Source organism: Puntigrus tetrazona, chromosome 6 (assembly GCF_018831695.1).
Source record: "Puntigrus tetrazona isolate hp1 chromosome 6, ASM1883169v1, whole genome shotgun sequence".
NCBI lineage: Eukaryota > Metazoa > Chordata > Actinopteri > Cypriniformes > Cyprinidae > Puntigrus > Puntigrus tetrazona.
The window spans coordinates 4,215,148-4,231,329 of NC_056704.1; the positions used below are offsets into that span (position 1 = coordinate 4,215,148).

At 38.2% G+C, this 16,182-nt stretch overlaps 3 protein-coding genes across 5 annotated transcripts in view; 1 reads left to right on the forward strand and 2 right to left on the reverse strand.

Moving 5' to 3' along the window:
- Positions 1–428: 428 nt before the first annotated feature.
- LOC122347098 (IQ calmodulin-binding motif-containing protein 1-like) lies at positions 429–5,587 on the reverse strand. The gene is made up of 13 exons (XM_043242128.1): positions 5,318–5,587; positions 4,889–5,054; positions 4,690–4,810; positions 4,079–4,172; positions 3,874–3,973; positions 3,610–3,782; positions 3,433–3,524; positions 2,693–2,814; positions 2,451–2,593; positions 1,939–2,087; positions 1,292–1,423; positions 1,007–1,163; positions 429–899 (listed from the first exon to the last, which is right to left on the reverse strand). Exons 1-13 carry the CDS (start codon positions 5,421–5,423, stop codon positions 679–681), a joined length of 1,776 nt encoding a protein of 591 aa, XP_043098063.1. The 5' UTR covers positions 5,424–5,587; the 3' UTR covers positions 429–678.
- A 1,002-nt stretch (positions 5,588–6,589) lies between these two features.
- ccdc14 (coiled-coil domain containing 14) lies at positions 6,590–12,783 on the reverse strand. 2 transcript variants are annotated; one of them, XM_043241117.1, is made up of 13 exons: positions 12,548–12,783; positions 12,393–12,448; positions 12,232–12,301; positions 12,066–12,138; positions 11,849–11,986; positions 11,441–11,647; positions 11,247–11,341; positions 9,896–10,499; positions 9,367–9,505; positions 8,916–8,998; positions 8,584–8,760; positions 8,057–8,189; positions 6,591–7,672 (listed from the first exon to the last, which is right to left on the reverse strand). In XM_043241117.1, the coding sequence occupies exons 1-13, from the start codon at positions 12,575–12,577 to the stop codon at positions 6,781–6,783; spliced, it is 2,697 nt and encodes an 898-aa protein (XP_043097052.1). In that variant the 5' UTR covers positions 12,578–12,783; the 3' UTR covers positions 6,591–6,780. The 2 variants fall into 2 exon arrangements, with proteins under 2 accessions (XP_043097053.1, XP_043097052.1); XM_043241118.1 differs by lacking the exons at positions 12,393–12,448; positions 12,548–12,783 and having other exon boundaries at positions 6,590–7,672; positions 11,849–12,015; positions 12,232–12,283.
- A 2,776-nt stretch (positions 12,784–15,559) lies between these two features.
- Positions 15,560–16,182, forward strand: part of kalrnb (kalirin RhoGEF kinase b) — a 66,807-nt gene continuing 66,184 nt past the window's right edge. Inside the window, exon 1 of one of the 2 annotated variants that reach the window (XM_043241756.1) lies at positions 15,560–16,182. This exon is cut by the window's right edge and continues 200 nt beyond it. The gene's annotated coding sequence lies outside the window, so the exon portion shown is untranslated. The other variant, XM_043241754.1, reaches the window with a different exon arrangement.

Genomic DNA, 16,182 nt, shown 5'->3' on the forward strand with positions numbered 1-16,182 from the left:
CTCTCTCTCTCTCTATCTCTCTCTCGTACACACACACAATCTCTTATATTTTTTACTTTTCTATTTCTTATATTTTCATAATAATCCTTATCTTTTTGTTTGCGATGACAAATCCTATTTTAGGCCTAAAAAATTTTAATAATTCCACCTCTGACACCCGACACCACATACCTAAAATTAAATAATATTAACTAGCACTTACTACGTTAATACGTGACTACAATAGTCTTGACCCCGACTGCTAGTGTACTGTGTCCTGAAATATTTACTTAAAAAAAAAAAAACGTATGTACAAGACATTACTTGTATTGTTGTGCCGTTTTTAAAGGACAGTTCAGTTAAAAAAAAAAAATGTTTAAAATTAATGTTTGCAGAATCAAAGTCAGTAATACAGGGCTTGGAATAACATGAGGTAGAGTAAATTAAAGTATTTTCTGGGTGAACTGTTCCTTTAATAAGAAACTTTTACAATATAAAACATTCTGTTCAAAGACAAAAGAATGTTTTAGTGTTAACGTTGCTCAAGGACTCATGCGTTGTTGTTTTTTCTTCAGTTATTTGTAATTATGCTGCTCTTAAATAATATTGAATGCCCTAACTTGCTATAAAACCTGTTTAAATGTACCGTTCTTTCACATGAACGAAGTGTTGCAAATAAAGTCTGAGTTTCATCATCTGTTAGCTGCCGCCTAGATACAGTGACTCAATGTCCGTGTCATAGTCTTTCCTGGGAGGCTCCTCTGGGCTGGAGAACTCCTCTCCGAGCATCCTCCACCACGGGAGACGCATGCTCTGCATCAAGGCGTTGTGGGATTGACGGGCGAATGTGGCCACAGGGCAGGAGCGGCTCAGGAACAGATTCACATCCCCCGCTCTGGCATCCTTCAGTGACGGCGCATCTAAAAAAAAAAAAGAGTGACTTTAGATTGCTGGTTCTCAATTTCTACAAAACAAAATGATATATAAATCAGCTATATGTAGATGAGCCATAGATTAATGGCCGTACTGAATAAAAGCTCTAAGTCTGTGTTGATCTGTGCAAGTAGAGCCTGTCTGTGCTGCTCGTGTGTTCGATCAGACGCTCTGTTGATCAGGTGCTGGTGCAGGAGGCTCTGGGCTCTCTGATGGAGCTCCACACTGCCCTCTGCTGACCGCACAGATGACTGCAAAACAGAAAAAAAAAAAACCTTTTAAAAGGAGCACTTTATAAAAGAGGATCTGGCTTACGGCTCAGTTCAACTCCAAAGCTTAAAAGGCTAAGAGAACACAAGATTTCTTCAAGGTGACTCACAGGATGTTGAGAGATGTGCTCCTGTATGTGTTGCTTGAGCTCCGTTCTTCTACTGTCAGTCAGTCCTTTTGGTCCTTTTAACGGCGTGAGACCGCTTCTCTGTGCTCTGCGGCGTTTTAAAAACCGCAGCGTCTGACCAATAAAAATGAGCACATAAACGGTTCAAGGAATAACAACTGTTCAATGTATTAATACGACAAGTGTATAATGTACATTTATTATTTTCACGTGTACAAAGTCCATGATTGTTATGATTAAAAAAAAATTAGCAAATTTAAATTAAATCTAAACTAAAAAGAAATAAATGGAAAAATAAGCTTATTTTTTTTTAGCTAATTGCCATTTCTCATTTCTGTTAAAACTTAACTAAAAAAAAACTACAAATGATTACATGGCTTCATGGAATACTTGATTTTGATTGGTCAGTCACCACATTCCAAAGTATTTCTTGAAAAACTAATAACACTGGCTCATCTGGGTAACTCCTATTCTGCTCTATTTTGCGATAACAACAAACTGAAGGTACATTATACCTTAATAATAAACTACTAAACCTTTTTTTTTAAGTAGAACTGAAAATGGAAAAAACTATATAAAAATATCAGTGACCGAGTCTGAGCTTTGATTCACATGACGTGTAGACTCACGGCTCTCTGTAGAGTGACGGCAGCTCTGTGCTGTCTGAGAATGTATCTGTGCTGCCGGAAGCTGCGTCTCTCTCTGTGTCCTCTCCACACTCTCTGAATCAACACGGCTGCCTTGTTCTCCAGCTCCCCAAGGTATCGCTCCACCTGGGCTGAGAGAGGAAGACGTTATATCAGTTAAAGACCTCATAAAATGCTTTGACATGGGGTGTTCTTTCATTTGCTGACAGCACAGCGGTGACGGGTGAGGAGAGACCCACCACAGGATTGTAAAGCGCTTTGGGTGCGCACCGATACGCAGTAAAGCGCTATATAGACGCCTCATTTTTTTATTCCATTAGAAAATACATTTTTTGTTTTTCACCTTAAAATGATTTCAGCTAGCTGCTAACGCAGGTTTCTCATTAAATTTAATATTAAATTTTTTTTCTCAATTACCAAAAACATTTCAATGGTTTTATATAAAATAACCTTGATATGCACGATATGGTTACTGTTTGGGGTGTTTTTGTTACCAGCTGGTAGTATCTCCATCAGATGAAGCTGGTGTTGGCGGAACCGTCTCATGGCTCTCTGTCTTCGCAGACACACTTGATGACGTAGTTCTTCTTCTGCACGTTGTCTCTCGGTGTGTTCCTGTTGTCGTCTGCGCTTTTCCCTAATGCACAAACATAAATCTCATTGCTCATATACAGTGTCCTTAAATTGCAAATTCATTTCACAGAAGGACTGACTGAATGTTGTTTTATTTTTTTACCTGAAGCTGCGCTGTAATGTGCTGACCGCTCTGGGGAGTTTCCTCAGTCTTTTTCTGGTCTGATGGGCTCTCCAGGCTGCCTGGATAATACAAGCTGCTCGCACATACTCCTCAGATGACTCCTTCGTTTATATATCCAGCGTGTAGGGTAAAGAGATACATAATAAACAATAAGAATACAAGAGAACAGCCAGTTTAATTCCAAGCAAACAGAAAGATAGTGGAGAATGACCATGTATTATGAGTTTTTAATAGAAACCTTGTTCATCCAAAATGAACATTTGCTGAACATTTACTCTCCCTCAGGCCTTTGAAGATGTAGAGAAGTTAGTTTTTTTGATTAAAAGTGCCATCAGAACAAGAGTCCAAGCAGCTGATAATCCTGTAAAGTCACAGGCTGCATGTTTACTTTCATTGGACGAAGAGTTATTATGGATAAAAGTTTTCTTTATGATGTTTATCACAAGCACAGATTTTTTTCTTCAAGACATTAGTTGATGGACTGGAGTAATGTGGATTACTCGTGATTTTTTTTTTATTTGTTTGGACTCTCTTTTTGACAGCACCCATTCACTGATTAACTAAAAAAAATCTTGTATGGCTTGAGGATAAGTACATTTTAAGCAGATTTTTATTTTTGGGAGAACTATAATCATAAGTGTACCAGAAATATGCTACCGAATGTAAAATATGTCTTCATTAAGGCATTTAGCGGAGACTTTAAGCTGGTGGACACTGACCTTAGTGTCTGTCTGCAAGTGATCAATAAGCTGATCCAGTACAGAGTCGAAGCCTTTACCGCGCCAGTCTTTTACAGCCAAATCAGCCAAACCTGCAGATTCAAACATCAGAAGACCGGTCAGCACTCAGCAACTAAAACTTGAAGATCTTCAGAGATCTAAAGAGCATGACTGTACCTCTGTATCGCCTGTGAATGAGCTGATGGGTTGAGCTGCTGTGGTCCAAGATCAGAACAAGGGTCTTTACAGCTGCTCTGCCAATCACAGGATTCGAGCTACTGGACATTTTATACACAATATCATCCATGATGTCAGTCAGAGCCCTGGCTCCCATCTCGGATACAACAACACTGCAGAACCAATGGGAGAGATACCTCAGTATTGGAATGAGAAGCGGTTACGTAGAGATCGTATAATGGACCAGGTGGCTTTCTGTTGTACCCGTTTGCCCTGAAGATATTGTTCCACATGGTGAGAGTAACAATGGAGATGTCATCATCTTCACAGATCTGGATGTTCTCATAATGTTTAGATCTCAGTACTGAGGAGAGAATGTTAAAAAAATCGGTTTGATTTCAGTTCAAGCTAAAATCCGTATCTAAACGCATCTCGTGGAGATTAATTTGCTAAATTTATAGATGTTTACCATGATGAAGGAGATGTGTGTGAGCCCTGAGGAGCCAGCCAATCGAATCAAAGACTTTTCTAAATAAACGAATCATCTCATTATGTGCCTTGTCCTGTTAAAAAGAGAAATTAAATAATCTGGTTGGTTACTACTAATCTAATAAAATCATGCTCTTAGACCTTTTTGCTAATATTTCCCATTATTTAAAAATGTGCTATTGTTGGTAAAATGTAAATTATTTTCAAACATCATTTTGTTAAGATTCCGTCTCAAACAAATAGTTATGTTTTAATGTTAGACATACATTCAAGGTTGCATGAATGATGTAGAATGTAAACATTAATCAAAACTTGATAACTCTCAACGAACATTCTATTATGGCTACTGAAAGAACATAACTTTCAGAGAACCTTTCCAGAACTTCAGCCAAAGTTCTGAGAATGTTCTCTGTTAGCTGGATATATTGTATGGTGTGGGTATTGTATTGTATGGTTATCGAAAGTCAGATATGAGAGAACTAGTTAGAAATAAAACTGTTTAAGATTTGTATCACTCTGAAAGGTTTTTCTTTGCAATAATAACCCAAACCTCACTGCTCGATGCTTTGTGTGATTCAGGAGATATCTTACCCGCAAAGCTCTGTTCATTAGACAGTCTGCGAGAAAAAGAAGGCTTTCCACCACGGAAGGCAGAAATTCATGACTAAACACCTCCACGTCTCTGAAAGCACCCAGACCCACACAGCATGTGCTAGTTGGACAGAAACGAGTTCAAACTCAATGAAACTGCGAACTGCGACAGTACTCGAGAGTATTTATATATGAATACCTGAGGAGATCTGCCATCTGTGTCAGAACTGCATAGCCTCCGTGAATCTTGGCTGGACTGAATCTCAGGGTAGAGGAGCAGTACCGCAGCACACCATGAGAGTAAAGACTCTGTTTACATGCCTCCAGATCCCTCTGATCCCCTAAAGACTTCCTGCCCACAAGACCTGCTCATGAAAAGTGTTGGAGTTCATTCACCTAGGAGATATATTGCGTTCTAGGATAGATGTACTTGAATATAAACATAATTATTGCATAATTACTATACATGCAATTTTATGAGCTCATATGAACTGAGAGGTTATGTTCTGTATTATCTTTTGTCACAGGATTTGTCACACCTCATGAATTGCAAAAAACTAACAGTTTTAATCATACGATATTCTACTGTGATAAGTATAGGAAAAGACAGGACTTTCATTATCTGTACCTTTTAATTTTGAATACACGTCGTTAACCTTGTTTTCAGATTGTTCTCGGATGTCTGCGACCAGATCCTTCAATTCTGGGCTCATTTCATCTCCTGAGGGACCCATTGCGCTTAACGGCTCGAAATATAAAAATGTCGAATGTTAAGAGGATATTTAGTTTATAACTTCTCGTATATCTGGTGAAGATGTAACTTCCATGATTCTTCTGGTCAAGAAAATCGACAAAATATACGGCAACAGACGAGAGCCAGTTCGGTTTCTACGGTAACCTTACGTCATCACTCTGCGACTCGTGTTGAGAAGTTTTTTTTCCCCTCAGAATTCTCACACATGATGTTGTTTATAACAATAATCGGTATTTTTAAAAAAACAAAAAACAAATTCGCATATGGTGTTCGTATTTCTTACTGTATGTTGTGATTGTATGCATTCTCCAGCCATTGTAAAAGCCCTTTTGTGATGAATGATAACGTTTTGAATGTGATTTCTGGCATATATTTGGATTTTTTTGTGTTTATTAAATTTCCTCTTAAATCTTGGTGTAACACAATACCAAGTTGCCAACCATGTCGTTATTTCCGCGACAACAGTGACTCCAACTGGATGAGTCGAGTGGTTTAGTTAGAACTAACTGCTCATCTGTGTGCAGGGCCTTCACATCAAAACAATGCTTAAAGCATGACAAGATTATTAAATTCTAAATAAATTATGTAAATATTGTATACAATATATACTGCACTGAAACAAGAATAACAGCAGTTATTATAAATTAGGCTTTAACTAAATGTATTTCAAAACGTATATATTTTTATACAGCCTAACAAATACGTTTCAATCTCTAATTTGGCCAGAATTATTTTTGTATGTATTTATTTTAAGTGAAATTAATAGTTGAACTCAAAATAGGTTATTTTCTAATTAAATATTTCAGAGAGGGTCACATATATACATTAGTTTGAGATGTAAAAATTGTGGAGAATGTATCGACTCGTAAACCTGTAGTTGGAAACAAACTAGTGAAAAGTTACACCAGATCTCAATATGCATTCTTCTTGTCTTCAGGAACAAACCTGTATTGCCCTCTTATGTGGCAAATACCATTGGAAAGCCTGCAACTTTATGTGGAGACCCTCCAGACAACAGTGAGCTGGACATGACTGGCCCGGATTAACATGCAAGATTGTCAAAATCCACTAAATAAAGAGTTTAATATCTGCTTTGTGAAGGTATACTTTTAAACTACAGGTCAAGCTGTGCTCTGTATGGATTTAATGGGGAACATTTCTGTTGATTCTTCATTATTCAAGAATGAAAACTAGCATGCTTAGGACCAAAAAAAGTGATATTCTTTCATTATTTCACATTATAATTTAATTTACAATATATATATAAAAGACATTTAAAAACATCCACTAATTCCATATAATCAAATTAAAAACAATACACACATTGTCATACTGAATTATTTCTTTAGATCAACTCTCAGGGTCTTCTGCAGACTTTCTATGCTGGCATCTAATGCTGCAAGCCCATCTCTGAAATTCTGCTCATCCTGTGTGTTAAATGTAGACCAGGAGTTTATGCTCCAGTCAGAGGCTAAAGATTTAACATCAAAAGAGGAAAAGGTGTTTTCCGTCACTGATGGGCATCCATTGGATGCTGACTGAACACCCATCCTTAGGCATCTTCGGGCATGTTGGGATTGCACCGGCTGACTGTTGAGGCCTTTATTTTTCTGATTTAAATGCCAGGCCATTCCCTGATGATCTGAAATGTAATCTCGGCCATCGTTCTTCACGTCTTGAATGTGAAGCCCATCTGAGATGTCCAGCTTTTCAAAAGCACGGCCCTTATATTTCAGCTCTGCATGAGCATCCACATCTTCCCTTTGATTCTTGGATGATAATGCATCACACTCATTGAGTGGATTGCTGTGAGGACCTCCTGAGGCAAGTTGCACCACTGCAGTCTCTCTTAAAGGGGCAAACATTGTTTGTTTCTGCTCTTCTAACTGAGACACATTCTCAGCTATGGTTTCCAGGGTTGGTTTGCGCATATACGGAGAGCAGACTGGCATACAGTTCTCTTTTCCACCATCAGTCTGACCAGGAGAGGCAGGTTGTAACATCTGGGACCCACAGTAAACTCGGCGTGGAGGAGAGGCCTGCTCAATGCTCTTCAGGGTCTGAAGGTAGGTCTTCACAGAGTTTGAAAGTTTATCTGACACAGCCGTCTCCCTTTGTGCATTTTCATGCAATTCCAGAACACTCTTGGTAAGCTGAGAGTTTGGTTGACATAATTCTAACTGATGAGCGTATTTGCCGGTGTCCTTTGTTTGACTTATCTGCAGATTTCTGTGTGCATGAAAAAAAAAAAAAAAAAAAAAAACAGCATTTGTTCTGTTATATGCTACATTGTTTAAATTAGATTTGAAAATGGAATTTCTTTGTAGTTTAGATGAATGGCATTCAAGCCTAAATTTCAAGTAGTACAACGTACGGTAACATAATTGCTTAATCTACTGTACACACACAAAAAGAAGGGCTTGTAATGCACCCTGTCCATATTAACATTTGACTGGATGCACATTTTTTAAACAAGCACTTTAACTTCCTTTTTAAAAGTCGATCATTGAACTATAAAACAAATCTGTAAGCAAATGTTTATTTGCATATAGATAGTTTTTTTCACTGCTGTCCATGAGAGAAAAGATCTAACCCATGGGTTTACTTGATTACCTGATGACTTCCTGCAGTCTGCTGATCTCGGTCTCCCTCTGCTCAAGGCTCAAAGTAAGTTCCATCTTCTCAGTCTCATACTTTCCAAGTCTACTCTGGCAACTCTGCATTTCAGCCAATGCCTCACTTACCTCTGCAAAGGTAAGCTACATGATAATATCATTCACAGAATAAAGACAAAAGCTTAAAATTTGGATGTAAATTTAACAGCAGTTATGTTTTTTATATTAGTGAAATAAAGATGACATTGAATGTTCAGCAAATGTTATAATGTAGTCATACCTGTTAATATAATATCAATATAGTGATTATAAAATCAATTTTAAGTTTATAAGAAAGAATAGAATAATAAAAATATTAGCACTTATTTAAACACATCCTTAAAAACATTTACTTTTGAATATTTAGTTTACTATAATTGAAGAAAATAATAAATAAAACCAAAGTAACAATATAAAGAAATACTGACTAAAGCATCATTTTAAGCTAAAAAAAAAAAAAAAAAAAAAAAAAAATAGTCCTCTTACCCAGTCTTAGCCGGTTGTTCTCTAACTCACACAAGTCTTTGTGCAGCTTCAGGTCACTATGTTTGTCCTCCATGGCTTTCTGTAATCTCATGTTCTCTTGTTGCAGATCGTCAAGTTCTTTCCGGCTCTCATTTAACTGAGTTTGTAGAGTGAGGTTCAGAGACTGCAATGCAACCACTGTGCCAACCGTACCAACAAACACAAAGGTTGTTTTCATACATCCACTTGGCTAGAAAATAAAGCATTAAATTCTACGAACATACACGTATTTGTACATTTACTATGACACTGACTAAATCAAGCCCCTTTATAGACAGCATGAAGCCACTCACCCTCCATGTCGCAAGCCTCCGGCCTGTTTTGCCGTTCTGCTCTCTCCCTCTCTAATAACTGCTGATTGAGTATTCTCAAACGCCTGGGAGTCGTGCAAATTAATACGAATTAGACTTGTCAATTGAAGCGTGATTTATTAGATAAAAATAACACGATGAAGCTTTAACATAATTAATCTGCATAACCGGGCTTATGTCAAATGCCATGCAATATACTGACTGTTAAGTTCTCTTTTGTATGCTATTCTGTGCTTTTTTTTTGCCACAGTAAAGACACTAAATTAACTTGGTTTGGAAGCTTTTCTCAGCACATACTTATGAATCTGATTCGTTTCAGGTTTAGGTTAATTAATTGGCATATCACGTAATTAATTTAATTGCAGTTTTATTTTCTGTTACATTGTATTTTGCAGCACTTGTTAGTATTCTATACGCTCCTCGAGTCACTGACCTTCGCAGCTGTACATTCTCACTCCTGAGTGGTTGAAGGGCAAGCGCGATCTCAGCCTGAATGTTGGTGCTGCCCACCATGACAGGAAGCAGTGAGATGCTCTGCTCCACCTCAGAGATCAGCCGCACAGCATCACCGTCTGCACAGAATACCATGTGAAACTAACACACACTGTGCTTATCGGACGAGTTTCTACAATCTGCAAAACCGGCAACTCAATCCCTGGGTGACCTGATACTCTGACGGTCCAATATTTTATTATGTTCCAGAAAGTGAATTAGATAACCATCTCAAATTTGAAATGGGGTATCAGCTTTCATTAATCAGATCTAGACATCGGGACAGAAGGGAAGACATCCCTGTAATAAGAGCTTAACAACAATAACAACATCCAGAGAACAAGATACATTTTTAAAAGATACGTCGACAAACTGTTTTTGTATTGCATTGATGTTGTCCTGTGTACAGTTTTGGAACAACGAAAGTGAAGGAAAGGTGAAGGTCAAATTAATTAATTAGATATTCTCACCCTGATTAGCAACTAATGTCTTCAGCTCTCCCAGCAGATATTTAACAGTCATCACTTTCTGTGCGGTTTTCTCTGGACTGGCGGGTTTGACTTTGTTACACAGTCCTGTTAATTTCTCATTGCTGGTGTCATGGCTCATGTCTCTGACAGGTGCAGTAGTGTCCACTCCGTCAACCTCTGCATTAGTACCACCCTCTTTTGAACTCTCTTTAGAACAGATTTCCTGCTCGTGATCATTGCAAATAATCAGTACCGGTCCATTTGGATCAGGTTGAGGCTGGGTGACCTGGGGATGGTTGGGCACGTGTGTTGTTAGCACTGCTGATGAGGTACAGGTTGAGGACCCGGTGGATGACGCCGAAGGGGCACTTGGCCCTACAGATCCCACCTGATGATGAAAACTGCAGACTGGGCCGGTGATTACAGGTACTGGAGCGCAGGATGCGGTCTGGACAGGAGATACAGTAACCGGAGTCTGGACTTCAGGAGGCATGGAGAAAAAAGCCCACCCATGAGAGCAGGATGAGGTGGCAGCACTCACGGCCCTCAACTGATCAAACTCCACAGATGAGCTACCACTGCTCAGCACACACTTGGAAGTGCACTGAACAACAGAGAAAGACAAAAAAGCAAAGTCAGGACAAGTAGGAAGCTAAAGTGTCAAAGAGTGCAAAAAAAAAAAAAAAGCAAAATCAACAGAAACAAGAGTGAGAGGAAAAGCACTGGTATTATTAGAATCATCTATTAAAAGTGCTAATTTAGTACAATTAGGTCATTTAAAAATTGTATTAAACATTTTTTTAAGTTTGAAGTCAAGCTCAATGCTTAAAGATTAATACTTTTATCCTGCAAATATGAATTCAATTACTAAAACATGAACGTAAATACTTCCACATTATTGCAAAATATTACCATTTCAGTTAAACACTCTTTTGAACTTTCAATCATCAAAAAATTCAATTCTTGAAATGTATCATGACACTGCTAACACAAAATGTTTTTTGACCACCAAATTAACATATTGTTTAATTTCTTTATCATAAATTATTTTAATCTTTAATTATTCGAGCGCTGTTTGTATATAAGTGTTTCTGAAGGATCGTGCAACACTAAAGACTGGAGAAATCATTGTTAAAAAATATTATTGTTAAAAAAGAATATTATTATTATTATATTTATTATTTTATATATTATTATTATTATTTTATATATTATTATTTATAACTGTCAAAAAATCTACTAGGAAACATTATATTATTTTGAATTATAACAATAAAAATTATAATAAAAAAGATTTCTATATATTTTTAATAGATCAGCAGCATAGTGGATTATAGTGCAGTAAATATACAGGTTCACTGTGAGCTGATCCAGGTCTCTGAGGGCTCAGTGCAGGTGTTGATGTAGTCAGCCGACAGTTAAATACAGTGGATTTGGGAACCTGACCTGAAAACAGAGAGGAAACCTACATTATATTTATATTTTCTAATTACATTTGCTACGCTACAGTCATTATGCCGTGTGCTAGTGAGTCTGGCTGGTTACCCGAAGATGGAATATTACAGCTAGCAGCAGGCTGAGAGCAGGCCAGTGGAAGTGAGTTTTTCTGTTCGTGTTCTGCTTGAATTACAGGGGTCAGTCCTGAAGGCTGATCCTGTGACACTTGTGCCCGTCTGATCCCAGGGTTCTGATCGCGACACCCTGCTGAACTCAGGTGACAACTGGCAGATGGAACCGTCTTCTGCACAGGAGCTAGAGTAAGAGAACAACAATATGTTGCTAAGTACGCGTGCTTCTGAAAATGACTTTAACTAACAAATCACTCGTTTCTACTTGTGCACCCTTCAGAATATCATCCTTTGTTTTCGGCAGAGCAATGAAATTCAGACAAATTTGGAACTACTTGAGAGCGAGTAAACGATGACACAATTTCAAAATATTTGAGGACATTACCTGGCCTTTTGTTCGCATGCACAGCTGTGTTTGCCTTCTTCCCTTGCCTTTTCCTGTCGATTTCCATTTTTCTTGATACAATTTTGGGTTTGGATTTAAAGGTGCGGGTTTTTATTCCCTGTGGTTTGGGCTTTGATTCTGTTGTGTGAAGATTATAGAAACCATCACTACTAAAATGCTATACATAGAAAATGTATGGATTTTGTGAATGCAATACCTGCTTGCTCAGCTTGAAGTATCCCATTGAGTAAAGCAGCACATCGGTCAAGTCCCTTGTGTATCGTCGTGACCTGGATGCAATTTTCAACGTGAAAGAATGCCTATTACACCGATTTTCCGTTGTGTTCATTCTATACACTACTTCTAGTGTGTGACTGCTTTACCTGATCTTCAGAGTCTGTAGAATAAAGAGAGTATGCTGGTTCAAGAGGAGGAACACATCTCCCAGCAGCCCTAAACCAGACAGCATTTCTGTATGTTAAATGTTTGTTTAAAATATTTAGAAGCAGTATTTACAATATCTAAAATATTTAGATATTGTTACGTTTTCTTGTGTATCTGTGCACGTCCAGAGGCTGTCAGTCTGCCTGATGAGATCACCTGCAAAACATAATTTGCTTAGTTATAAAACGAAACAAATCCACTAATGTATTTAATGTTAATAATAACACAAAGAATAGCTTGCATCCACTAAGTTACCTTTGGTCTTGATACTCCCTGTCTTGCCATGTTTGATTAAATCTCCAAAATTCACCAAGTGCATCTACCTAGCAGCAAATGTTTATTCCTCATGATCGTAAAGGTTTGCCGTTGCTTCTGTTAATAAAGTGAATTAACTTCAATAACGTGAAGACCAAACGTCTGCAGACTATGCAATGAAAAGCAAAACAAACCGCTTCTGTTACAACCATCACCAGCGGTTCGGTTTGCGTTCAAAACGGAAGCTGCGTGCCGTGGACCAATAGGATAACAGTCAGCTTTAATCTAGGGTTTTCATTGGTGGATTACGGTAACGAAAAATTAAAACCCGTCATCTATTGGTCTCAGACCGTGTCAATCAAATGAGCACTAGCCACTCAGACTCATCAGGCTTAGCCAACGCCCATTACGGCTTCAGACGCCGAAAAGGTGTTTCTATGGAGATGTAATTGCAGAATAATGAGTGTATTTCGCGGTTCTGTAAAATGATATTCCCGCGTGTAAAATCTAGAATTGTTGTTTTCTGTTTTGCTTTAAAAAAAAAATAAATAAAACATGCACACGCTAAATAACTTATTTTATTTTTAGTATCTTAAATAGTCAGTATGTTAGCACAAGTGGGCTCGTGTCATTTTCATTTAATTCTAGCGAAATGAAATCGGACAGCATAAGTGGTCCACCATATTTGTTAATCAGACAATTTTGAGCACGTGTCAGAGCAGAGTGCTGAATACCCCGAAGTACTTCCAGTCTTGCGAGAGAACAAGAAAGCTAAAAACCCTGAACGCTGTTTCTGACCCGGGTGTTTATTGCCTCCTGGGTAATGGCTAGATGAGGTTACGGTCTGTTCTCTTCCTATCGTTATCCCATTAAATTCTCATTCAAAACACACTTTACCACAATTGATGAAATCAGACACCCTCACAATGCCATATGCCTTTCTGTGATGAAAGAAAGCATAAGAGGTTTTCAGAAGGGAAAGGTGACCACAAACTAGTCATTTATTATTATTTTTGGATTTAGTTATACTGTTTACAATGTTATCTATCTTTAAAAATTCACTACATACATATATATATATATATATATATATATATATATATATATATATATATATATATATATATATATATATATATATATATATATATATATATGTGTGTGTGTGTGTGTGTGTGTGTGTGTGTGTGTGTGTGTGTGTGTATTTACATTACTCAAGATATCCAGATAACAGAGTGCCATGTCACCTCAGGTCTGTAAAATCTCCCTGCCAGATAGATCTTATAGGTCACAGAATATCTCAAATGGCAAACATACATCTGAGCACACACATGTCCACTGTTCAGTCGTGGCTTGAGCCGTGGCATTTCTATATATTGTTATTTAAAATGATCATAAGATTGTGTAAATCACGAATTCGCTTCATGTGCATGTTTTGTTAGTCAGATTCAGCCGTAACTCAGAGTCAGGTACGATCACCTCTGCATGAGCAGCTGTGATAATTTCAGTTTTGAGATCCATTAAATCGAGAACTTTTCATTAGACCCCTGCTCTAAAGATCTCATTCTCACAAACTTTCCCCAGCATACTCTTAGCATATAAATCCTTTCTTATGAATGTTTGATGACTTACAGATTTGTGTTCTGCTTTCTCAGCAGGTTAGGTGAATCTACGTAAAGTGATGTGAAGCTGATCTTCACTGCACTAGCTGCTCAGTGATGTTCTCCAGCTGGGTTTTGATGAAGTCCTTCTGGAGATATGATGAGCTGCCTCGGTGTAAGAGCAATTTATAAAAGACCAAGCCTACATTAAGAATCATTCCTGATACAGGTTAATTTAACTAAAGCAAAATTAGACAAATAAAGTATGTCTTCTAGAACACTGCATGCTTTCAACCGAATACCATGAATACACTTATATATATTTTGTTGTATCCTTCTAACCACCGAGGCCTTTATGAAACCATATTTCCTCAAGAGGGCGGCATTTCATCATCCGCGAGCACTTCACCTCGTCTCAGTCTTTCTAAGAAAACGCTCGTCTGTCATTGAATTTAAGTTACGCAGAAGACCGATTAATCATTTTAATATTATCTCACAGATCAGCGGATCGTGCGGTAATACAAGCACTCGGTATGTCGGCATTTGTTTTCGCAGATGTTGAATTCACCCCATGCAAAATCTGAATCACAGGAAGACCAAATTTCCTGGTTAGAGTCGACAGGCCTATTTAACTTCCAGAAACAGCGCGATTGTGCAAACGCTGAAGCATACTTTTGATTTCTAAACAAACAGTCTCATTCGTGAGGGGTGTGGTGATTGACAGGGTATCTATAGACCTAAACACTATTATTAAACCACACTTAAAGTTTTTATAGACTGTCACATACTAAGAACCTGATATAAGGCTCTTCAAGCGACACATTGAGACAATACGGTAATATTATGTGTACATTACTATATAAGAACAATCATTTAGGTGTCTCTTTCACAGGCCTGCAGGTTAGTCCCTGCTAATTTGAGGAACAAAGTCGAACTAACGTTTGCGTGGATCAGGGATCAGAGCTAGGAAGTGTTTTTTATTTATTTTTTTTTTAACTGGAGCTTGAGTGTGGTTTTATCTCCAGCATTTAAGAGCGTTTTCCGCTTAAGAAAGGATTACTCGAGCAGGGTTTCTCTCAGCAGCCGGCGAGGAGCGGAAATGTAAAACCTGGAGTGGATTTGGGCTTGGATTCGGGGCTGAGGCGGGAAATCTAGATCCGCTCCGCTCACGGAACCAACTGCGTTCAAGACTTTAAAAAATATATATATTATTTGTTCATAAAACGATTAAGCCATATAACTCAACAATGAATATTATATAATAAATTAACTGTTTTAAAAACTACAATTTTAAAAATCTATGTTCAAAAATGATAACTTCACACAATACCTACTGTTTTTTTTTTTTTTTTTTTTTTTTTAAACATTATTGAACAATATTTTATTTAAACAACCATGTTCGTTGAGCACTTTTCTAGAAACCAGCAAGGAAGTTTTAAACGATAAAGGCATCCTAAAAGAGCGCGATTCGCTGATTCTAATTAGTAAGCATCCCTTTAACAGGACCGTGTGGTGAAGGTTGGGGTTCTCCGGCCTCTCGAAAAATACACACACCCCATTATTAGGAAGCGCTTGGGCGCATCGGGAGGACAGATTGCTTCGCTTCTCCGCGCTGCACCGCAATAAAGAACGCCTTTCGCGCTAGAACGATCGTATGTGCCTCTGAAACAGTCGCTGCGTTAGCTGCATTGTTTCGTCTGTGATAGTGGGAGGCTGGAGCATATCGTGGGAGGCAGTTTGCGGTTCGCTCGGTCAGTGTAGGGGAGCGCTGCCATTACATCCACTGGGTTGTGCGAGACATCGAACGGATGGAGGGATATACTACAGACGGAGGAGGAACGGATGAATAAGGGATTTTAAGAGACCTGCATTAACGTTGCATCCTCGTTTTTCACGGCTCTTTCTATCGGGGTTCCCCCGGCAGTTGTCTTGCAGAGGCGGGTAGGCTTTAAACAATAGCGCCCCGAGGAGCGCTGGATACAGTATCGCCGAGCGCAGAACCTCGGGCATCATCATCATCATCATCATCATCAT

Excerpts from the sequence above, each read along its gene's own strand:
- LOC122347098 (XM_043242128.1), bottom strand. The coding sequence starts at position 5,423 with ATGGGTCCCTCAGGAGATGAAATGAGCCCAGAATTGAAGGATCTGGTC. Across the intron at positions 3,974-4,078 it reads CACACATCTCCTTCATCATG|TACTGAGATCTAAACATTAT; the intron begins GTAAACATCTAT and ends TTCTCTCCTCAG. Across the intron at positions 900-1,006 it reads AGACTTAGAGCTTTTATTCA|ATGCGCCGTCACTGAAGGAT; the intron begins GTACGGCCATTA and ends TTTTTTTTTTAG.
- ccdc14 (XM_043241117.1), bottom strand. The coding sequence starts at position 12,577 with ATGGCAAGACAGGGAGTATCAAGACCAAAG. Across the intron at positions 8,761-8,915 it reads GGAGGCTTGCGACATGGAGG|TGGTTGCATTGCAGTCTCTG; the intron begins GTGAGTGGCTTC and ends CGGTTGGCACAG. Across the intron at positions 7,673-8,056 it reads AGACTGCAGGAAGTCATCAG|AAATCTGCAGATAAGTCAAA; the intron begins GTAATCAAGTAA and ends TCATGCACACAG.